A 16,435-nucleotide genomic window follows, 5' to 3' on the forward strand; every position below is an offset into this window, starting at 1 on the left:
ACTTAAGGAAAAAGTAAAGAAACGAAGGAAGACCTCTTACATGTTTGGATGTCTTTTATTGGAAACAATCCGTCAACGCATCCCATCAAATGTTTGATCTGTCTTTGCATCCCTCACGTTAATTTAGTGGAACTCAAATAAGAAAAAACGTGAGCCATTCCCAAAATTTCCAACCATGCATGATGGCACGTGTTATGGCGCCAGAAGCAGGACACGTATATTCTTCATTTCATCCCAGAACTTTCTTTTCTTTTTCTAAAAGAAAAAGGAAACAAACAAAAAAAGATTCAACTTTCAAGGACGGCGTGCATAATTAAAAAGGCATCCTCGGTCAAATGATGTACAAATTTAATATCATCCATCATCACTAACCATGTTTCGAACATCCGAAAAGGTAAAGGAAGAACCCAAGAGAGATCGTTGTTCCCTTATATTAGAAAAATATTTGAAGGATTGGTAACCCATAATTAGTGACAAATTATTCCCCTTAAGAAAATGCTTATTACAATTCGTTTGGTCATGTACTTGTAAGTGATTGTTAATAAGAATGAACTTCTAATAATAATAATAGTATTTTTATTGATTTCCTTTTCTAGGCTATTTTGATTTCTAGACACTTCCATTGTGCCTGATTAACAACTTAAGCTAGAACAATCTTCTCTAATCCATATCCAACTTGCCAACTGGCACAAACACATTAATTCTTGTCAAACTCAATAAGCTAACTCATGTTACATTTTTTTTTTTTTTTTGTGTGTATAATACATAATCACGTTCATATTAGGGTCATAAGAAAAAGGAAGAAAAAAAAATGCATAATCAAAGGATATATATATATTTATTACTCAATCTCCAAGTTTCCCAAACCCCAACTTTTTTCCTTTTTACTAAAAGGGGGAAGACAAAGATCAAATTATTTTCTTTTTAAGGTAGAAAAACGTTATACCACTCTCCAAATGTTAAGAAATCTATGGGTAGAATTTGTCCTTAAAAATTGGCTTATAAGAGAAGGGTTCATGAGCTCTTAAATCACTCTATGATATGCAACTTAATCCAGTTTATAGGTCGCTCATTCCACTCATTTTTATAAGAGAAGGGCGTCCATGAGTTCTTAAACCACTTTATGATATGCGACTTAATCTAACTTATAGATCGCTCCTTCCACTCATTGGCGACACTGACTCAATTGAGTGGAATTGGGCTCAATTGCGTGGTTAAACCAAGCTATGATATAATATATTAAGAACCCATGAGTAGAACTTGCCCCTAAATACTAATTTATAAGGAAAAAGTGCTCATAAATATAATATGCTATTTTCCAATATAGGATATTGAGTTCTAACACCAAATCCCACTTTGTGCATTACTAAATGGTCTAATAATGTTAAAATTGACACCATAAGGCTTCCGAAGAATTGAAAATGAGGATATTTTTGCATGACATCATTGTTGGCAAATATTTTTTGTCTCTTTACAAGTTAATTAGTTGATGGAAAAACTACGACTAACATTGCCTCTTCAGAATTGGGAAGCACCAAAATTGCTTCAAATATCATGAAGAGGTAATTAAACTTTAGCTTATAAAGAAAGCATTAACAATCCATATTAACTTGAAGCAGCTAAAGGGTGCTTGCAAATGAGCAATTGAGCTAGCCGCACACCTAGTTGGCCAAATAAAGCCATAAAGTCCCAAAAAAGTTGTTGCGTCTAATAATGATATCCTAGCAAAACCTCCCATTAATTTCAACCTTTTTTTTTTTTTTTTTTCGTGGTGCAAAAGCAAAAGCCAAAGCCATATAACTTTTAAGACACCACCCCAAATTGAGGCGCGGAATGATTCTGTGCAAGATTCCCACTGCACTGCAGATACAAAACAAATGGGAAAGAATGGCATGGAGGTCTTCTTCTTCTTCTTTTTTAAGCCTTTTGAAGTTTCCTATCACACACACACACTTTGGCCTTTGCTTATTAAGAGTGATAACCTATCAAACACTACACGTACGTGTTGCGTTTGAGTCAAACTCCCAACTTGTTTAAATCCACTGGCTTGACAAAATATTCACACTATCAAAGCCTGAAAGCTGCCTGCTCTTTGTATTATTATCAATTCATTACTTTTATTATTCAGCTTGACCTTTCTGAACCCACCACGCAAAATTGCGTCCAAGATTTAAAATCTTTATATATGGAAATGATAATCACAGAATTATGAGTCACATTATAAACCTTTCAACTAACATCAAGAAAGTCAAGATTCATGTTTGGTGGCTGCCTACAGCCTAACAAAAGTATATTCCAGAAAGTAACTACTGAATTTAACAGTCATTTCATACACACACAAAAAGGTCACAAAACATGTTAAAGATAATCAAATATTGAACCTTTGGGCTCTTCCCAGAAATGGAAAGCGATAATTTATTCTTCTGTTCTCTTTTTTCTTTTTTTCTGAGGAAGATTCTAAAAAAAGATCGGATTTTTATGGTCAGAAATAATTAACTTGACATATAAATTTAATGCGTTTTTCAGCTAATATCAGTGTGTCAGTTATCTTCACCAGAGGCATTTACTGGGTCAACTATCTGGAAAAATTACAAAAAGCATTATTATAGATTCGGAAGCCACAGCAGAAATTTGTCTGCTGGAATTCGGAGAAGGCTGCCACTTCACCACTCTCTCTGTCTCAGAGCCAAGTGCCCTTTAATTTACTCTCTCAGTGAGAAACCATAAAAGCCCAGAAACGCAAAAATCCCACCAACTGCAATAATACAAAAACACTCTCTCTCTCTCTCTCTCTCTCTCTCTCTCTCTCTCTCTCTCTCATTGTGTGTCTTTCGCTTTCTCTCAGAGAAGCTTGACGCCAAATATTCTAATCTCTTTAACATTACTGACTACTTTGTAGAGCCACCATCATCTTTGGCCTTTCGTGCTTGTTCTCCCTTGTTGGTTGTTCACCTGCTGTCTACATTTTCTTCTTTAAATTTATTATTTAAAGACACAATCTTTTTCTCGCTCCCTAGTTAAACAAAGAAGTTGTTTTCGCGTGTGTGTGTAACGCTCTCTTTGTGTTCAGTATTCTCAAAAACCTTTCCTGGGGAGGCGTTTTCGTTGAGTCTCTTCTGTTTTTTTTACAGAGATTAAGAAAGGGGGATTCTTTTTGAGATTACGAGGCAACCCATCAAAGATTCAGAAAGTCATTGAGTAAATAAACAATCTCATCGGATTTTTCCTATTAATTAAACCCAAAAAAAAAAATGCGTGTAAGTCTGTGATTTTACTCAGAATATAAACTGGGGAAGGTGTTTTTGCAAATGGGTTTCATTATTTTTCTCCAATCTAAGGCAACAATGGCTCTGTTTGACTACTGAGAGTGAGACGACCCACCATGGATCCGGAAACAGGGATTTATAAAAATCATGTAAAGGTGCAATTTTTTCTCTGTTTTCATATTTAATTTTTGCATTGAAGAAAAACCCATTTCATTGAAGTAATCAAATTGTTGTTTTTTTGCCACAGAAAGAATCATGGAGAACAATTCTGACTCTGGCTTATCAGAGTCTTGGTGTTGTCTATGGGGATTTGAGCACTTCACCTTTGTACGTGTACAAGAGCACATTTGCTGAAGATATTGAACACTCAGAAACCAATGAAGAGATTTTTGGCGTCTTGTCCTTCGTATTCTGGACCCTCACTCTGGTTCCACTTCTCAAATATGTGTTTATTGTGCTCAAAGCTGATGATAATGGCGAAGGAGGGACATTTGCTTTGTACTCGTTGCTGTGTCGTCACGCCAGAGTGAGTTCGTTGCCCAATTGCCAATTGGCTGACGAGGAGCTCTCTGATTACAAGAAGGAAAACACTGGCTCGTCGCTACAATCAAGTTTCGGGACGAGGTTGAAGTCCACTTTGGAGAGGCATAGGGTGTTGCAGAGATTTTTGCTTGTTCTGGCCTTGATTGGCACTTGCATGGTGATTGGTGATGGTGTCCTCACACCATCTATTTCTGGTAATTTTTGGTTTCTGTGCTTGTGGGTTTTGGATAAAAAGGTAAAATTTTGTGTCGTTTTGATAACTGGAACTTGCTTTAAATTGGTGCAGTATTTTCTGCGGTTTCAGGGCTGGAGTTTTCTATGTCCGAAAAGCATCACAAATGTAAGATAGTTATTTTTATTTTTTCCCAAATCTCTTTTGGAACATTGGCTGTATGTTAAGAGCTTGAAGATAATTGGAAAATTCTTGTTTAGTAGTTTTCAACCTGAATCTCCCTTCCTCTGAATTGCTGGGATTAAAGGCATAGCTTCGTCCAATTTTTTCCAACTTGTTAAATCGCCAGCTTTTTCCCTCTTTCCGGTGCAGCTCATCTTCACCAATCATAATTTACTTCTATTTCAAAATAATTATGATCTTCTTCTTACTTTAATTGTCTTAGTTGTCATCCCCGAATTGCCCATAATTCAAGTACTTTCCATAAGTCATTGCAGATCTTTCTCTCAAGTTTGAAGTTCTGAAGTAACTACCACCACTACTGCTTTAGACTTGCATGTTGTGTTATTTGCACTCCCAGTCTAGTAAAATTTTCATGTCAATACATAGCTTTGAAATTTGTTCAGATGAAATGTGTTGTACTGTTGGTTCTTTAACTTGACAAGTTTTGGTGTCTGCCTTCCATTAATCTCATTGGGTGATTGATTGGACAGTTGATTTCACTCTTCTTATATAAAATAACATGGCTACTTTGCATTTATACTTCCTCCTCAAAGTTTGATAAATTTTTTTTGCAGATGTAGAAGTTCCAATTGCATGCATCATTCTGATAGTCCTGTTTGCACTTCAGCATTATGGAACTCATAGGGTTGGGTTCTTGTTTGCTCCTATAGTTCTGACATGGCTTCTGTGCATTAGTGCAATTGGTCTTTATAATATACTTCACTTCAATCCGAGTGTGTACAAAGCACTTTCTCCACACTATATGTACAAATTTTTAAAGAAAACTCAGAAAGGAGGCTGGATGTCCCTGGGTGGAATCTTGTTGTGTATAACAGGTCAGTATGTATGGATAGGATTGACTTGCATATGTATGCCGTGACAAGCAAAGTGGTTTGCCTGTTTTTCTGATACACTTACTAACATTCCAGGTTCAGAAGCCATGTTTGCTGATCTTGGACACTTTTCACAATTGTCAATCAAGGTACATTATTTAGAAAGCTCAAAACTATAATGCAATTTGATTAAGAATTAATTTAGCATGGCTTGTTATAACTTATATCATCCAGAAATGGAGTTTATATGGTAGTATTGATAATGCATTTGTATAATTGTGGTTCAGTTGGTCGGTGATAGTTAGTGTCTGCTTCGCATATTAGTGTTGTATTTGTATGATGGAGACTTTAATTTTGTGCCTCATCTCAATGAAGCTGTTTTTTATGATAAATATTTTGGAAATTAGGAAAAGATAAACGTCGCACCTGCCGAGTTTATATCCTGTTGCAGTTTAGTGCCTTTTCTAAGTATTCCCCATAGACATGTGCAGCTGTAATCATATTTGGGTGCAAAGCAGATACAACAGAAGTGGTAATTTGACTTGGTGAATTAGAAGTCCGGCCATCTTTTCATAGTAAATTCCGTTAAAGCAACACATCATGACTTGTCAAAGGCAAAGCTAATCTTGGGGTTTCCTTCTTGCTATGTCATGTATCAGCTCTGTTTTGCTTTCCAAGAGGAGAATCTTGGCCTGCTTGATTTTTCTCCTGGAAAAGAAGAATAAATTTTCTACACTTGCTTTTTTAGTGATTTTGTTTTGATTGTCCAAGATATGCGACATTTTTCAAGAATATTTTCTTATAATTTATACCAGATAAGAGTGCAGCTTAGAACTATGGCACTCATTTGTGCTCTTATTCATCCTGGTATTGTTATCAAAACGACCACTTTGTCTAATAGATGTTCGCATTTTTTTGCAGATTGCTTTCACCTCTTTGGTTTATCCAGCTTTGGTTTTAGCATACATGGGACAAGCTGCCTATATATCTTCACATCACACTGTTGGAAGTAATCCTAAGATTGGATTTTACGTATCTGTACCAGGTAAACATCTTGAATTTTTTTTTTTTAGCAGGAAGTTTCTAGATTTGAAAAATATGCAACTTCTTAGCTAATCTGGCACCCCTCCACTACTTCTCAGAGAAATTGAGATGGCCTGTTCTGGTAATAGCTGTACTTGCTGCCATAGTAGGAAGCCAGGCTATCATCACTGGAACTTTCTCAATCATCAAGCAATGTTCTTCTCTGGATTGCTTCCCAAGAGTCAAAATAGTCCATACATCATCCAAAATCCATGGTCAAATTTATATCCCTGAAATCAATTGGATCTTGATGGTGTTATGTTTGGCTGTTACTATTGGTTTCAGAGACACAAAGCGTATGGGTAATGCTTCAGGTATGAAATTATTCACAAATTAGTAAACCAATGAATGCTTGATATTTCCTGTTACTTTGCTTATAAACTTTCTTGATCTCACAAATTAGCTACTATTTTAGCCACAGCCTTAATCATGTTTTTATTGGATGTATACTAGTAATCAGGCACATCCTTAAGCATATTTTACTGATCATCTATTTCATGCTTAGTACAGGCTTCTGCATCTATTAGCTGGATTAATCATTTAGTTATCCCACATATGATGATGCTTGCATTCCAGTTAAATTTATTTAACCCAAAACTTTTATGTGGAACAGGTTTTGCAGTTATCTCTGTGATGCTGGTCACCACCTGCTTAATGTCCCTAGTTATTGTCCTATGCTGGCAGCAGAGTGTCTTTGTTGCAATTTGCTTTGTGATCTTTTTTGGCACAATCGAAGCTCTTTACTTCTCTGCTTCTCTTGTTAAGTTCACTGAAGGAGCCTGGGTTCCTGTTGCTCTTGCTCTCTCTTTCTTCATTGTCATGTATGTTTGGCACTATGGCTCAATCAAAAGGTATGAGTTTGAATTACAAAACAAGGTCTCCATTAACTGGTTGCTCAGCCTTGGTCCCAGCCTTGGAATTGTACGAGTTCGTGGGATTGGCCTCATACACACTGACCTTGTGTCTGGAATTCCTGCAATCTTCTCCCACTTTGTGACCAACCTTCCAGCCTTTCACCAGGTCCTAGTTTTCCTCTGCATCAAATCTGTCCCAGTTCCCCATGTTAGACCTGAGGAACGGTTTCTAGTGGGCCGAATTGGCCCTAAAGAGTACCGACTCTATAGGTGCATTGTGAGATATGGATATCGTGATGTTCACAAAGATGACATGGAATTTGAGAATGATCTCATGTGTAGTATAGCAGAGTTCATACGCTCAGGAAGCCCTGAATCCAATGTTACAAGTGAAGATTTGGGGAAGGAAGACGATAAAATGACAGTTGTTGGGACACGTTCTACTCATGCAGATGGGATTCAGATGAGTGAGCATAGCACTGAAATGAACGAATCAGTGCAAAGAGAAATAAGGTCACCACCCCCGACCCAACGAAGGAAGAAGGTAAGATTCATAGTTCCAGAGAGTCCGAAGATCAACATGGGTACAAGGGAGGAATTGCAGGAGCTAATGGAAGCTAGGGAAGCCGGCATTGCATACATACTTGGGAACACATACATGAATGCAAAGAAAGGATCTAGTTGGATGAGGAGGTTTGCAATCGACTACGGATATGAATTCTTGAGGAGGAATAGCAGGACATCCAGCTATGCACTCAGCGTACCACATGCATCTACTCTGGAGGTGGGCATGATCTACCATGTTTGATTTTGATTATACTAAAATTATAATGTAAATTGTACATCTTTGTAAAGTTGTGCAATAGTTGAAAGCCGATGCATTATATATAGTGGTCGAAAAAAAGATATCCCAGCAATTTAGTCACTTTCTTGGTACACAGGGCTTGTTCATCATCCTCCTTTTTGGGTTTGTGAGAGGATAAAGAACTTGTGTAGCTTTCTTTTTCTTTCTTTTTTCTTTTTTATTATATATTTCCTTTGGATTGAGAGAAGGGACTTGTTCAATAGGATTGTCAAAATAGTAGCATACTATAGATTCCTCAAGTTCCTACACATATCTCTTTCTTCTTACCCTGTTCTTGAATTTATTTCTTGTACAAATGAGGCATCATCAATCGCACCAATTGGAACACAAATGTTCAAAAGCCATTGATGGGCTAGAGGCTCTTTTGTAAGGGGGTTCGTTTTGGGTTGGGCTCTGTGAAGAGAATTAGGCTCTCACTCTTTTCAAAACCAGAAGCTAACCATAAGTTTGGACATTGACAAAAAAACCCAACAACGAGCAACTTTGAATTGGAGATGGGTTTGTGAACAGGTATGCTCTTTGGAGGGTGGCTGAAATAGAATAGTTGGGGGTTTTTTTAATAAATACATTCGATATTGGGAGGAGGGAATTCGAACATAGAACTTGAAGTAAATTACAAGGATAACTACTCTTAACTACTTGAGGTAATAATCTATTGCTTATTTTTTTATCTTTTTAAATCTATCAACATCCAGATTTGAAACACCGTCCAACACAACTGAAAATACAACTTAAACTCATAGGTAGCTAGTTGGCATCAATAGTTAAACTAAAAGTTTATTGAAATGAGAGGGAAGTACAAATTAAAAGCTAGTGATGCATACTTTTCCCACGCAATGTCCTCAATTCATTTTTCATGATGGCCTTCAACATTGTTGATTGCCATAACTTCATCATTCTGTCGAGAAGTTTAGCATTTGTGAAACTTCTGATAGCATAGCATTTTGTAATATGGACCAGAAGCTTCAAATGCACGCAATATAACAAAAATAAAAAATAAAAGAGAAGAGAAGAGATAGCAGTTGTGGATAAACCTGATAATCACAACTCACAACTCACGCGTAACAACCCCTTTATTTATTTATATTTAATAAAATGCAGCATTATCCGACAATAAAAAAAGAGTCTGTACGCAACCCCTCTCTCTCTCTCTCTCTCTCTCTCTCTCTCTCATCCATACCAAAAAATTTGCAATCTCAAAAACGAAGAGTCGTCTTCTCTTCTCTTCCCCCCTCCCCCCTTCCCCTTATTATTCTTAAAACAAATGCTTTTTAGAACGCGATAGCGTGAAAGACACGTCTGGAACATTCACCATTGGAAGAGAGACCCTTGTTAGTGGGTCCCACGGGCCAAACCTGTGAGTCCCTTTGGATTAGGGCGAGGCGAGAGGACCCCACCAAGCCTACTACCCCCGGCCTGCCTGCCCTTTTGTATATCCCCACGAAACGCGGCGTCTGGATAAACCCGGGCCCACCCGGAGCACCCCCCAATGAGGGATCTCCAATTGTTTGACTTAAAGGTCACGTGATACCCACGTGTCACGAGCGTGCTCGCTGTCGGTTCCCAGGAAGGGTTGGCTGACGTGGACGGCTCGGATGGTGGTAAGGGTGGGATCATGACCGGGTGGGCCTCACGCGAGTTAGGTCATCGTAGTGGCCATCGCTGGGGACATTTTGAGTGCTTCCACGTGTCGGGGCGTCCGTACTCGGGTCTCAATGGGGGGACGAGGAAAACGGTAAGTGGAGAAAAGTTGGAGAAATCCTTGTCTGCTCGATTTTATCCACTTTTTATTTTGAAACCCAAACCGGCCCTGGACTGTGAAACAAGAACACCTCGTCTTCGATATAATTACGTGCTTGCCATTACTCTTGCTATGCAATTTACTTCGTATTAAATGGTTTTAGCAAAACCATTATTAGTGCGGACTCTCTTTTTCAAAATTACGTTTAAAGGAAAGCATTTCGTTAAGACTACTCGGCATGGCAAACGTGTATGTTAACTAATTCTTTATTCGTTTAGTCATATTTCTTTTTAACAAAATTAAAATTATAAAGGGTTTCTAAATTTAATTTGCTCTTTTTTTAATGATTAAGAGCATTTACTCATACATTTGAAGTTCTAGATTTAATTTCATCTTCCTCAATATCGCTTGTATATTAAAAATAATAATATTATAATATGCATTGTCATTTATCATGCCCGAATAACCATGGGCCACAACCACATTAGCTTCCTTGCTTCCATGCTTGCAACATATATTTGTTAAAGTTTTGAATATACTTGTTTTTTTAACATGGATTTGAATATACTTGTGTTTGCTAACATAAGAGAATCTCCAATAGTCTTTTTAACAGCTTTGGAATGTTAAAATATGTGAGTCATGTCATCAAAATCATTTCTAATAGCCTTGTCAAAACTCAGTCATCAAAGTTGCAACATCTTTCTCTCTCTTTAGGACTGGTAAGTTGACATTTGCTCTTCAAAACATTTAATTCTACTTTGAAAACCTAGAAAATGTAATAAAAAAAAAACATGCATTTCTTATTTTCAAACACTAAATACATAGACATATTTCACATATTTTCGTATTTTTCATTAGTTTTCATAACATTCCATTAATTGAATTGAAAGTCTATCGAAGCATAAATGATTAAAGTAGCAAACAAAACTTTTCAAATTGCCAAGTAAGTCAACAAACTTCAATTTGAAAAGTTTAGTTTGCTACTAATATTGGAGATGCTCTAAGAGCAGCTTGTCTATAAAAGTCTCTTTTTATATTCAAACTTCATTTGTAAGAGAAAAGAGACTTAATTATTGATATTCCTTTTGAAACTATATTTCAGTCTCACTTTGTCATTTGAAATTCGAAATGACTCACTTTACTCTCTAAAGTCCAATTATATATCTCACCTTATCATGTCAACTCCGTAAATAAATAAATAAAGTTAAATCATGTGTGGCATAGTGAGTCCCACCAATTAGTTTGATAGTAGATGATGAATTTTGTGAAGGATACTTCTTGCCTCATTTTCTGGAAGGAGATACTCCTTCATGCAAATCATGGTTTGACACATGTACAAAAATAATTCATAAAAAAAACACACACAAAATTGAAATATTTAGTCATATACTCATTCTTAGCACTAATAATATATATAAACCCTACACCATTTTATTTCTATAAAAAAAACCTAAAAAAATGACAACTGACCTTATTTAATTTAATTTTGATTATTAAATTACTTTGATGCCCTATTGAGTGTTTTGGGTATTTTTATGAGGTTTTGGGATTGGGCTTATTTTAAGAAATTGAAGACAAATTTGTAATTTATAAGAAGTTAAAAGCTTATTTGTTATGTTGCAAATGGGCTTTGGGTATGTTTCTCAAGTCCATTTTATATAAGGTTTTTTAATAATTTGGGCCCCTATATTGGGTATAATAGTGAATCTCCCAAAAAAAAATTTACACATATATTATATTGCCATTAACAGGAATGTATGACCTCTAGTTTATAGAGGAACGAAAGCAATCTTGTTCAGAAGTGAAAAGAGTGATGGTAATTTGATAAAAAAACCATGTGTGCCATTAATCTTATCTGAAAGCAGAATGCCAGTTGGGAAAGTGGTGTCCTGGGTAATAGTACGACTTCACAATTCACAGGTCTTGGGGAACCGCAACGCGAAGTCGCAAACCTTAGCAGAACCATCTGTCATTTATTAACGCACAGCTCATCTTGTCCACTTTTAATTAATTAATTAATTATAAATGGGCAATGAATGTGAGTCGGTTACCTTTGTCAATAAAATCTTCTTCAATGTACATTGAACACTATACAGCAAAGGCATTTTCTTCTTGGCTCCGTTTGGTTCACGGAATGGAGTTGATGGGAAATTATTTCTCATGTCATTTCTCAAGAGATGGAAAATTGAAGATTTCTTTCCCACATTTGAAAATTCCGGGAAAGTAACGGGAAGATATCATTTTATTTCATTTCTCATATTTAATTTGAGTAGGAATGAGACAAAATGGTCATGAAAAATGTCCATTTAATGTTGGCTAAAAGTCACTTTTGGTCCCTGTAGTTTAGCATTTCAACCACTTTGGACCATGTAGTTTCAATTCCGTCAATTTTGACCCTGTAGTTACGTATTTGTAGCAATTTAAGGACAAGTTAGTATTCCTGTCAATTTCTTTGACAGTGCAAGGGGCAATTTCATCAACCCAAAATACTTGAGTATAAAAGTTCGTCTGGAACTCCCCTAATTTCATATTAGGGCTTGAAATCAGTCATTTGGGTTAGGGTTTTTTTCAAAAATTAGGATTAGTGGTTGAATTTCGAGCCCTAATATGAAATGGAAAGAATTTCAGACAAGCTATTACGCTCAAGGATTTTGGGTTAACGAAATTGCTCATTGCATCGTTAAATAAATTGACAAGAATACTAATATGTCCTTGAATTGCTACAAATATGAAACTACAATAACAAAATTGACGGAATTGGGTCAAAAGTGGTTAAAGTGTCAAACTACAGGGACCAAAATTGACTTTTGGCCTTAATATTAGCTCATTTTCACAAACTTTCCTATGAGGAGGGAAAATAAAACCCAAGTTGGGAGGAGAGCTTCACTTTTTCCCTTACTTTCCCATATGTCAGGTAACCATTTTCCATACATGAACTTACCAAACATAGGAAATCAATTAATTTTTCATCCACAAACCTAACGAGGCCTTGGGCACCTCAGGATATTCCTTTTTGTTCTCCGTTAAAGCTAATAAATATTTTATTTATTTATTTGGTTCGATTTTGGATTGGATAAATGATAAATCAAAAACGGTTGGGCTGAATATTATCACGTTTTGTGTTTGGAGAAATTAGGATAAAAAATTATTTGTCTGATTAAAGATTTAAAGGTGAGTTGAAGCATCTTTTGACTTTATTATTGGATAACACTCGTGCTCCTCCAAAACCTCCACATCCACCACCACCTCCACAACCAACACCACCACCTTCACAACCAACACCACCACCACCACCTTCTCCACAACCACCGTCACCACCACCACCTCCTCCTGCACAAACGCCATCACCACCACCACCACCACCACTACCACAACCACTAACTCCACCTTCATCACCACCACCACCTCCACTCCATCATCACCACTACCACCACATGATTAGTACATAACACTTTCAATATCATGTCTATTTTAGTCATTATTCACAGTTACAATAATTTTGTATTAAAATTTACCAAACGGTTTTGACATTGCTTTTTGTACTAACAACACTTTAAAAATTTTGTTTACCAAACATGGAACTGCTTTACTTCACAACTAATTATTTTCAAAGCACAGCAGAAGCAACTTTTTTTAAAAGTGACAACAATCCCAAACTAGGCCTTAGACACCTTAGGATATTCCTTTTTGTTCCCCGTTAAAGTTAATAAATATTTTATTTATTTGTTTAGTTCGATTTTGGATTGAATAAATGATAAATGAGAAATGGCTGGGCTGGATATTATCACATTTTTTGTGTGGAGAAATTAGGATAAACAATTATTTGTCTGATAAAAAATTTAAAGGTGAGTTGAAGCATCTTTTGACTTTATTATTGGATAACACTCGTGCTATCCAATAATTATCTGTATAATTTATAATTATACAAGCTAATTATACACACACAAAAAGGGTATGTAACTCCTTTGTGTTATGTACAAGATTTCCCCTTTTTATTTTATCCTTGCATATGAGGTTGTTTTATCTGTGATTTCTCCATTTCGAATATTGCTTCAAACACAAATAAATAAAGGAAATTGAAGAAATAAGACTCTAGTTACGGTGTTAAGTGTGGTTGTAAAAGAATACTAGAGTTTGAACTCCTCGATTTTTAAAGTTGTAATTACAACTCCACAAATGTTAATTTATTATAGACGTTGAATTAGAGTAATTTAGACTATCATTTTTATTTTAAAAAAATATTTGTCTACTTAAATATAAAATGAAAATAAGTGACCCCTATAATTAGAGTTAAGCTAGCTACGATGGCCAAAGTCGGGGCTGCAACTAGGGCACAGCCACTATTCAAGGCGGATGGACAGCAAAGGCATCGTCGCTAAATTAACAGTATAGAGGTGTGCCATGAATTGCAAGGATGTTTTGCACGGACTACAATTTTTTTAGATTTATAAGTTCAAAAGGATATTTTGACATTAATATTGATTTTTTGTTGTTGGGGGGAAGTGCATGAATCTCACAAGGTTAATTGAACATCGCAAAAGCCTTTTCATATGCAAGATTATCACAACCACCCAGTCACAAATGGCGTCGCTAATGGCGTGCGTAGAAATACAGAGTCGTGCTGAGTTTTTTGTTTTATTTTATTACTTGGTTGAGGATAACGATACAATTGGATGAGGTGGGACATAGTCAAATTGAAAAAATAACTCAAGGAAATTTGACCTAAACAATTGGGTATTAAAAAAATGTACGGCCATAAAAACTATTGGAGGATAATGTTATTTAATAAAAGTTGTGGGGAAGTGCTTTCAATCCAACTCTAAAGCCTAAACAAAGGTGTTTAGGTTAATTAAGCTACCCTTTTTTGGGTGACGGTGAGAATCAATTCATTTCCCTCACCTACGCGGCTCATCAAAATCGTAGCTTAGGTTAAAATTAAATTATGGTGGCCTTGATTTCGTAAATTTATTATTATGGAGGAGTCTACATCCCCCATCTACATTATTTTATTTGCTTCATTTATTTGTTTTTTTGTTTTTAAATATAAAAAATTCGACAGCAACGTACAATTGGATAGGATCTGATTAAAATCGAGTGTTGAATTAGGTTAAATTGTGGGATTAATGCAGGATTTTAAATAAGATATATATGATATTTTATTTTTTTTAATTGTGAGTGCACACTGGCTAGGTTTAAAGGTATATGTAGAATATTTCATTTTACTTCAAGTTTTAGCTTAGGCTGTAGCCTAGCTAGTTATCTATTTTGCCCCATGCTTGACTGGATTAGCACACGATGAAAATATTTGACAAATGTTTAAATTTTAAGGATGCACGTTAATTGCGCCTTTATCATTTCTCATATTATACCAGTTTTCTCCTTTGACTACACTAGTTGAGTCTTTACCTCTTCTCATATGACAAGTCACATTAGGTAAGTTTTTCTCCTCTAACTACACCAATTATGTCTTTATCTATCCTCATATGACAACTCACAATACATAAGTTTATTCATTCTCTAACCATAATATGTGCACTTGATTAATATATAGCTTTCAATAAATTATAAATATATAAACCAAAAATACATTTGAATATGGCCTTTTGAATTTAAGAGATACTTATTCGGTTTAGTTCGAATAATCGAAGCCGAACCAAAATGTAATGAGTTGAAAACTTATAGTGTACATAAATCAATAATACACGAGATGAGAATATATGTACATGAGTAATCAGTGGCGGATTCAGAAATTTTGCTTGCAGGTGTCAACGTCTAACGGTAACAAAATTCTATACAAAATAGAACTAAAAAAAATGAAACGATAATATTATAATTCTTAATTAATATAAAAAATCACATTATAATTGTCTACGACGAGTTTTTATATTCTGAAAACGTTGCATAATAGAGTCATTATCAACACAAACAAACACATATTTTAATTTTGAGAGCAAATTTCAAACGAAATTGAATTTGGAGTTTGTTGCCGTCACTTGATGAGGAGGTCGCCAGCGCCGGAGGGTGATTCATGTGGGGAGGCCGTCGGATTGAGTGGGTTGGGGTTGGGGATTTAGGGTTTGAATGAGAGGAATGAGTTAAAAACCCATTCCCCAATTTGTTTTATCGAGTTGCTGTGCTACTTGTGCTTTTTTTTGTTTTTGTTTTTTAACCTGAGCCAAAACAACGTTGTTTTGGCCAGGTCTTTTTAAATAAATAAAAACCACTTAAGTGGAATGACGTCATTTTGGCATTAGAAAAAAGAAGAAAAAAAAGAAGCGGTGAGTGCCTCTCGCATGCGCTTGGACAACAAGCTTCTTGCTTGCTTGGCTATAGCTGCTCCCTCTTTGGGGCATTTTATCAAACACCTTCTAGGCATTTGCAGGGGTCAAGTTCTTGGGTTCCTATGGTGGATTTCGGGCTTGCGGAGGTCAATCGACCCCCCTTGCCCCTATATGGATTCGCCACTGCGAGTAATTAAAATAAATACGGTGAAAATTTGTCAAATAAATGTCAAAACCACAACGTACATACATGTATACTATACTATAAAAACTTAAAACAATTAATTGGTATGGATGCAATTATCCTATAATTAAATAATTCATTAGGCGAAGGGTTTGAGTGGCGTCACTCTCATATCATATTCAACCAGATATGGAGGATCCGGCCAAGAAAAAAAAAACCAAAAGATATGGATGATTTTTATGTTTTAAATGTCGAGTGATTTAATGAAAAGTTTCCTTTTATAAGAAAAAAGAAAAAGGAAACTAATGCAAATCTTATCCACAACATTAATGCATGTGACTTTCGAAAGAAGAGGGAACCCCGCAAAATACAAAATAAAATAAAATAAAAT

At 35.8% G+C, this 16,435-nt stretch overlaps 1 protein-coding gene across 1 annotated transcript; it reads left to right on the plus strand.

Annotated features, from left to right (window-relative positions):
* Positions 2,562–8,088, plus strand: LOC18791682 (potassium transporter 6). Its single transcript, XM_007221847.2, has 8 exons — positions 2,562–3,421; positions 3,514–4,003; positions 4,096–4,149; positions 4,779–5,039; positions 5,133–5,185; positions 5,958–6,081; positions 6,179–6,433; positions 6,733–8,088. The coding sequence occupies exons 1-8, from the start codon at positions 3,383–3,385 to the stop codon at positions 7,779–7,781; spliced, it is 2,325 nt and encodes a 774-aa protein (XP_007221909.1). The 5' UTR covers positions 2,562–3,382; the 3' UTR covers positions 7,782–8,088.

Source organism: Prunus persica, chromosome G1 (assembly GCF_000346465.2).
Source record: "Prunus persica cultivar Lovell chromosome G1, Prunus_persica_NCBIv2, whole genome shotgun sequence".
Lineage (NCBI taxonomy): Eukaryota > Viridiplantae > Streptophyta > Magnoliopsida > Rosales > Rosaceae > Prunus > Prunus persica.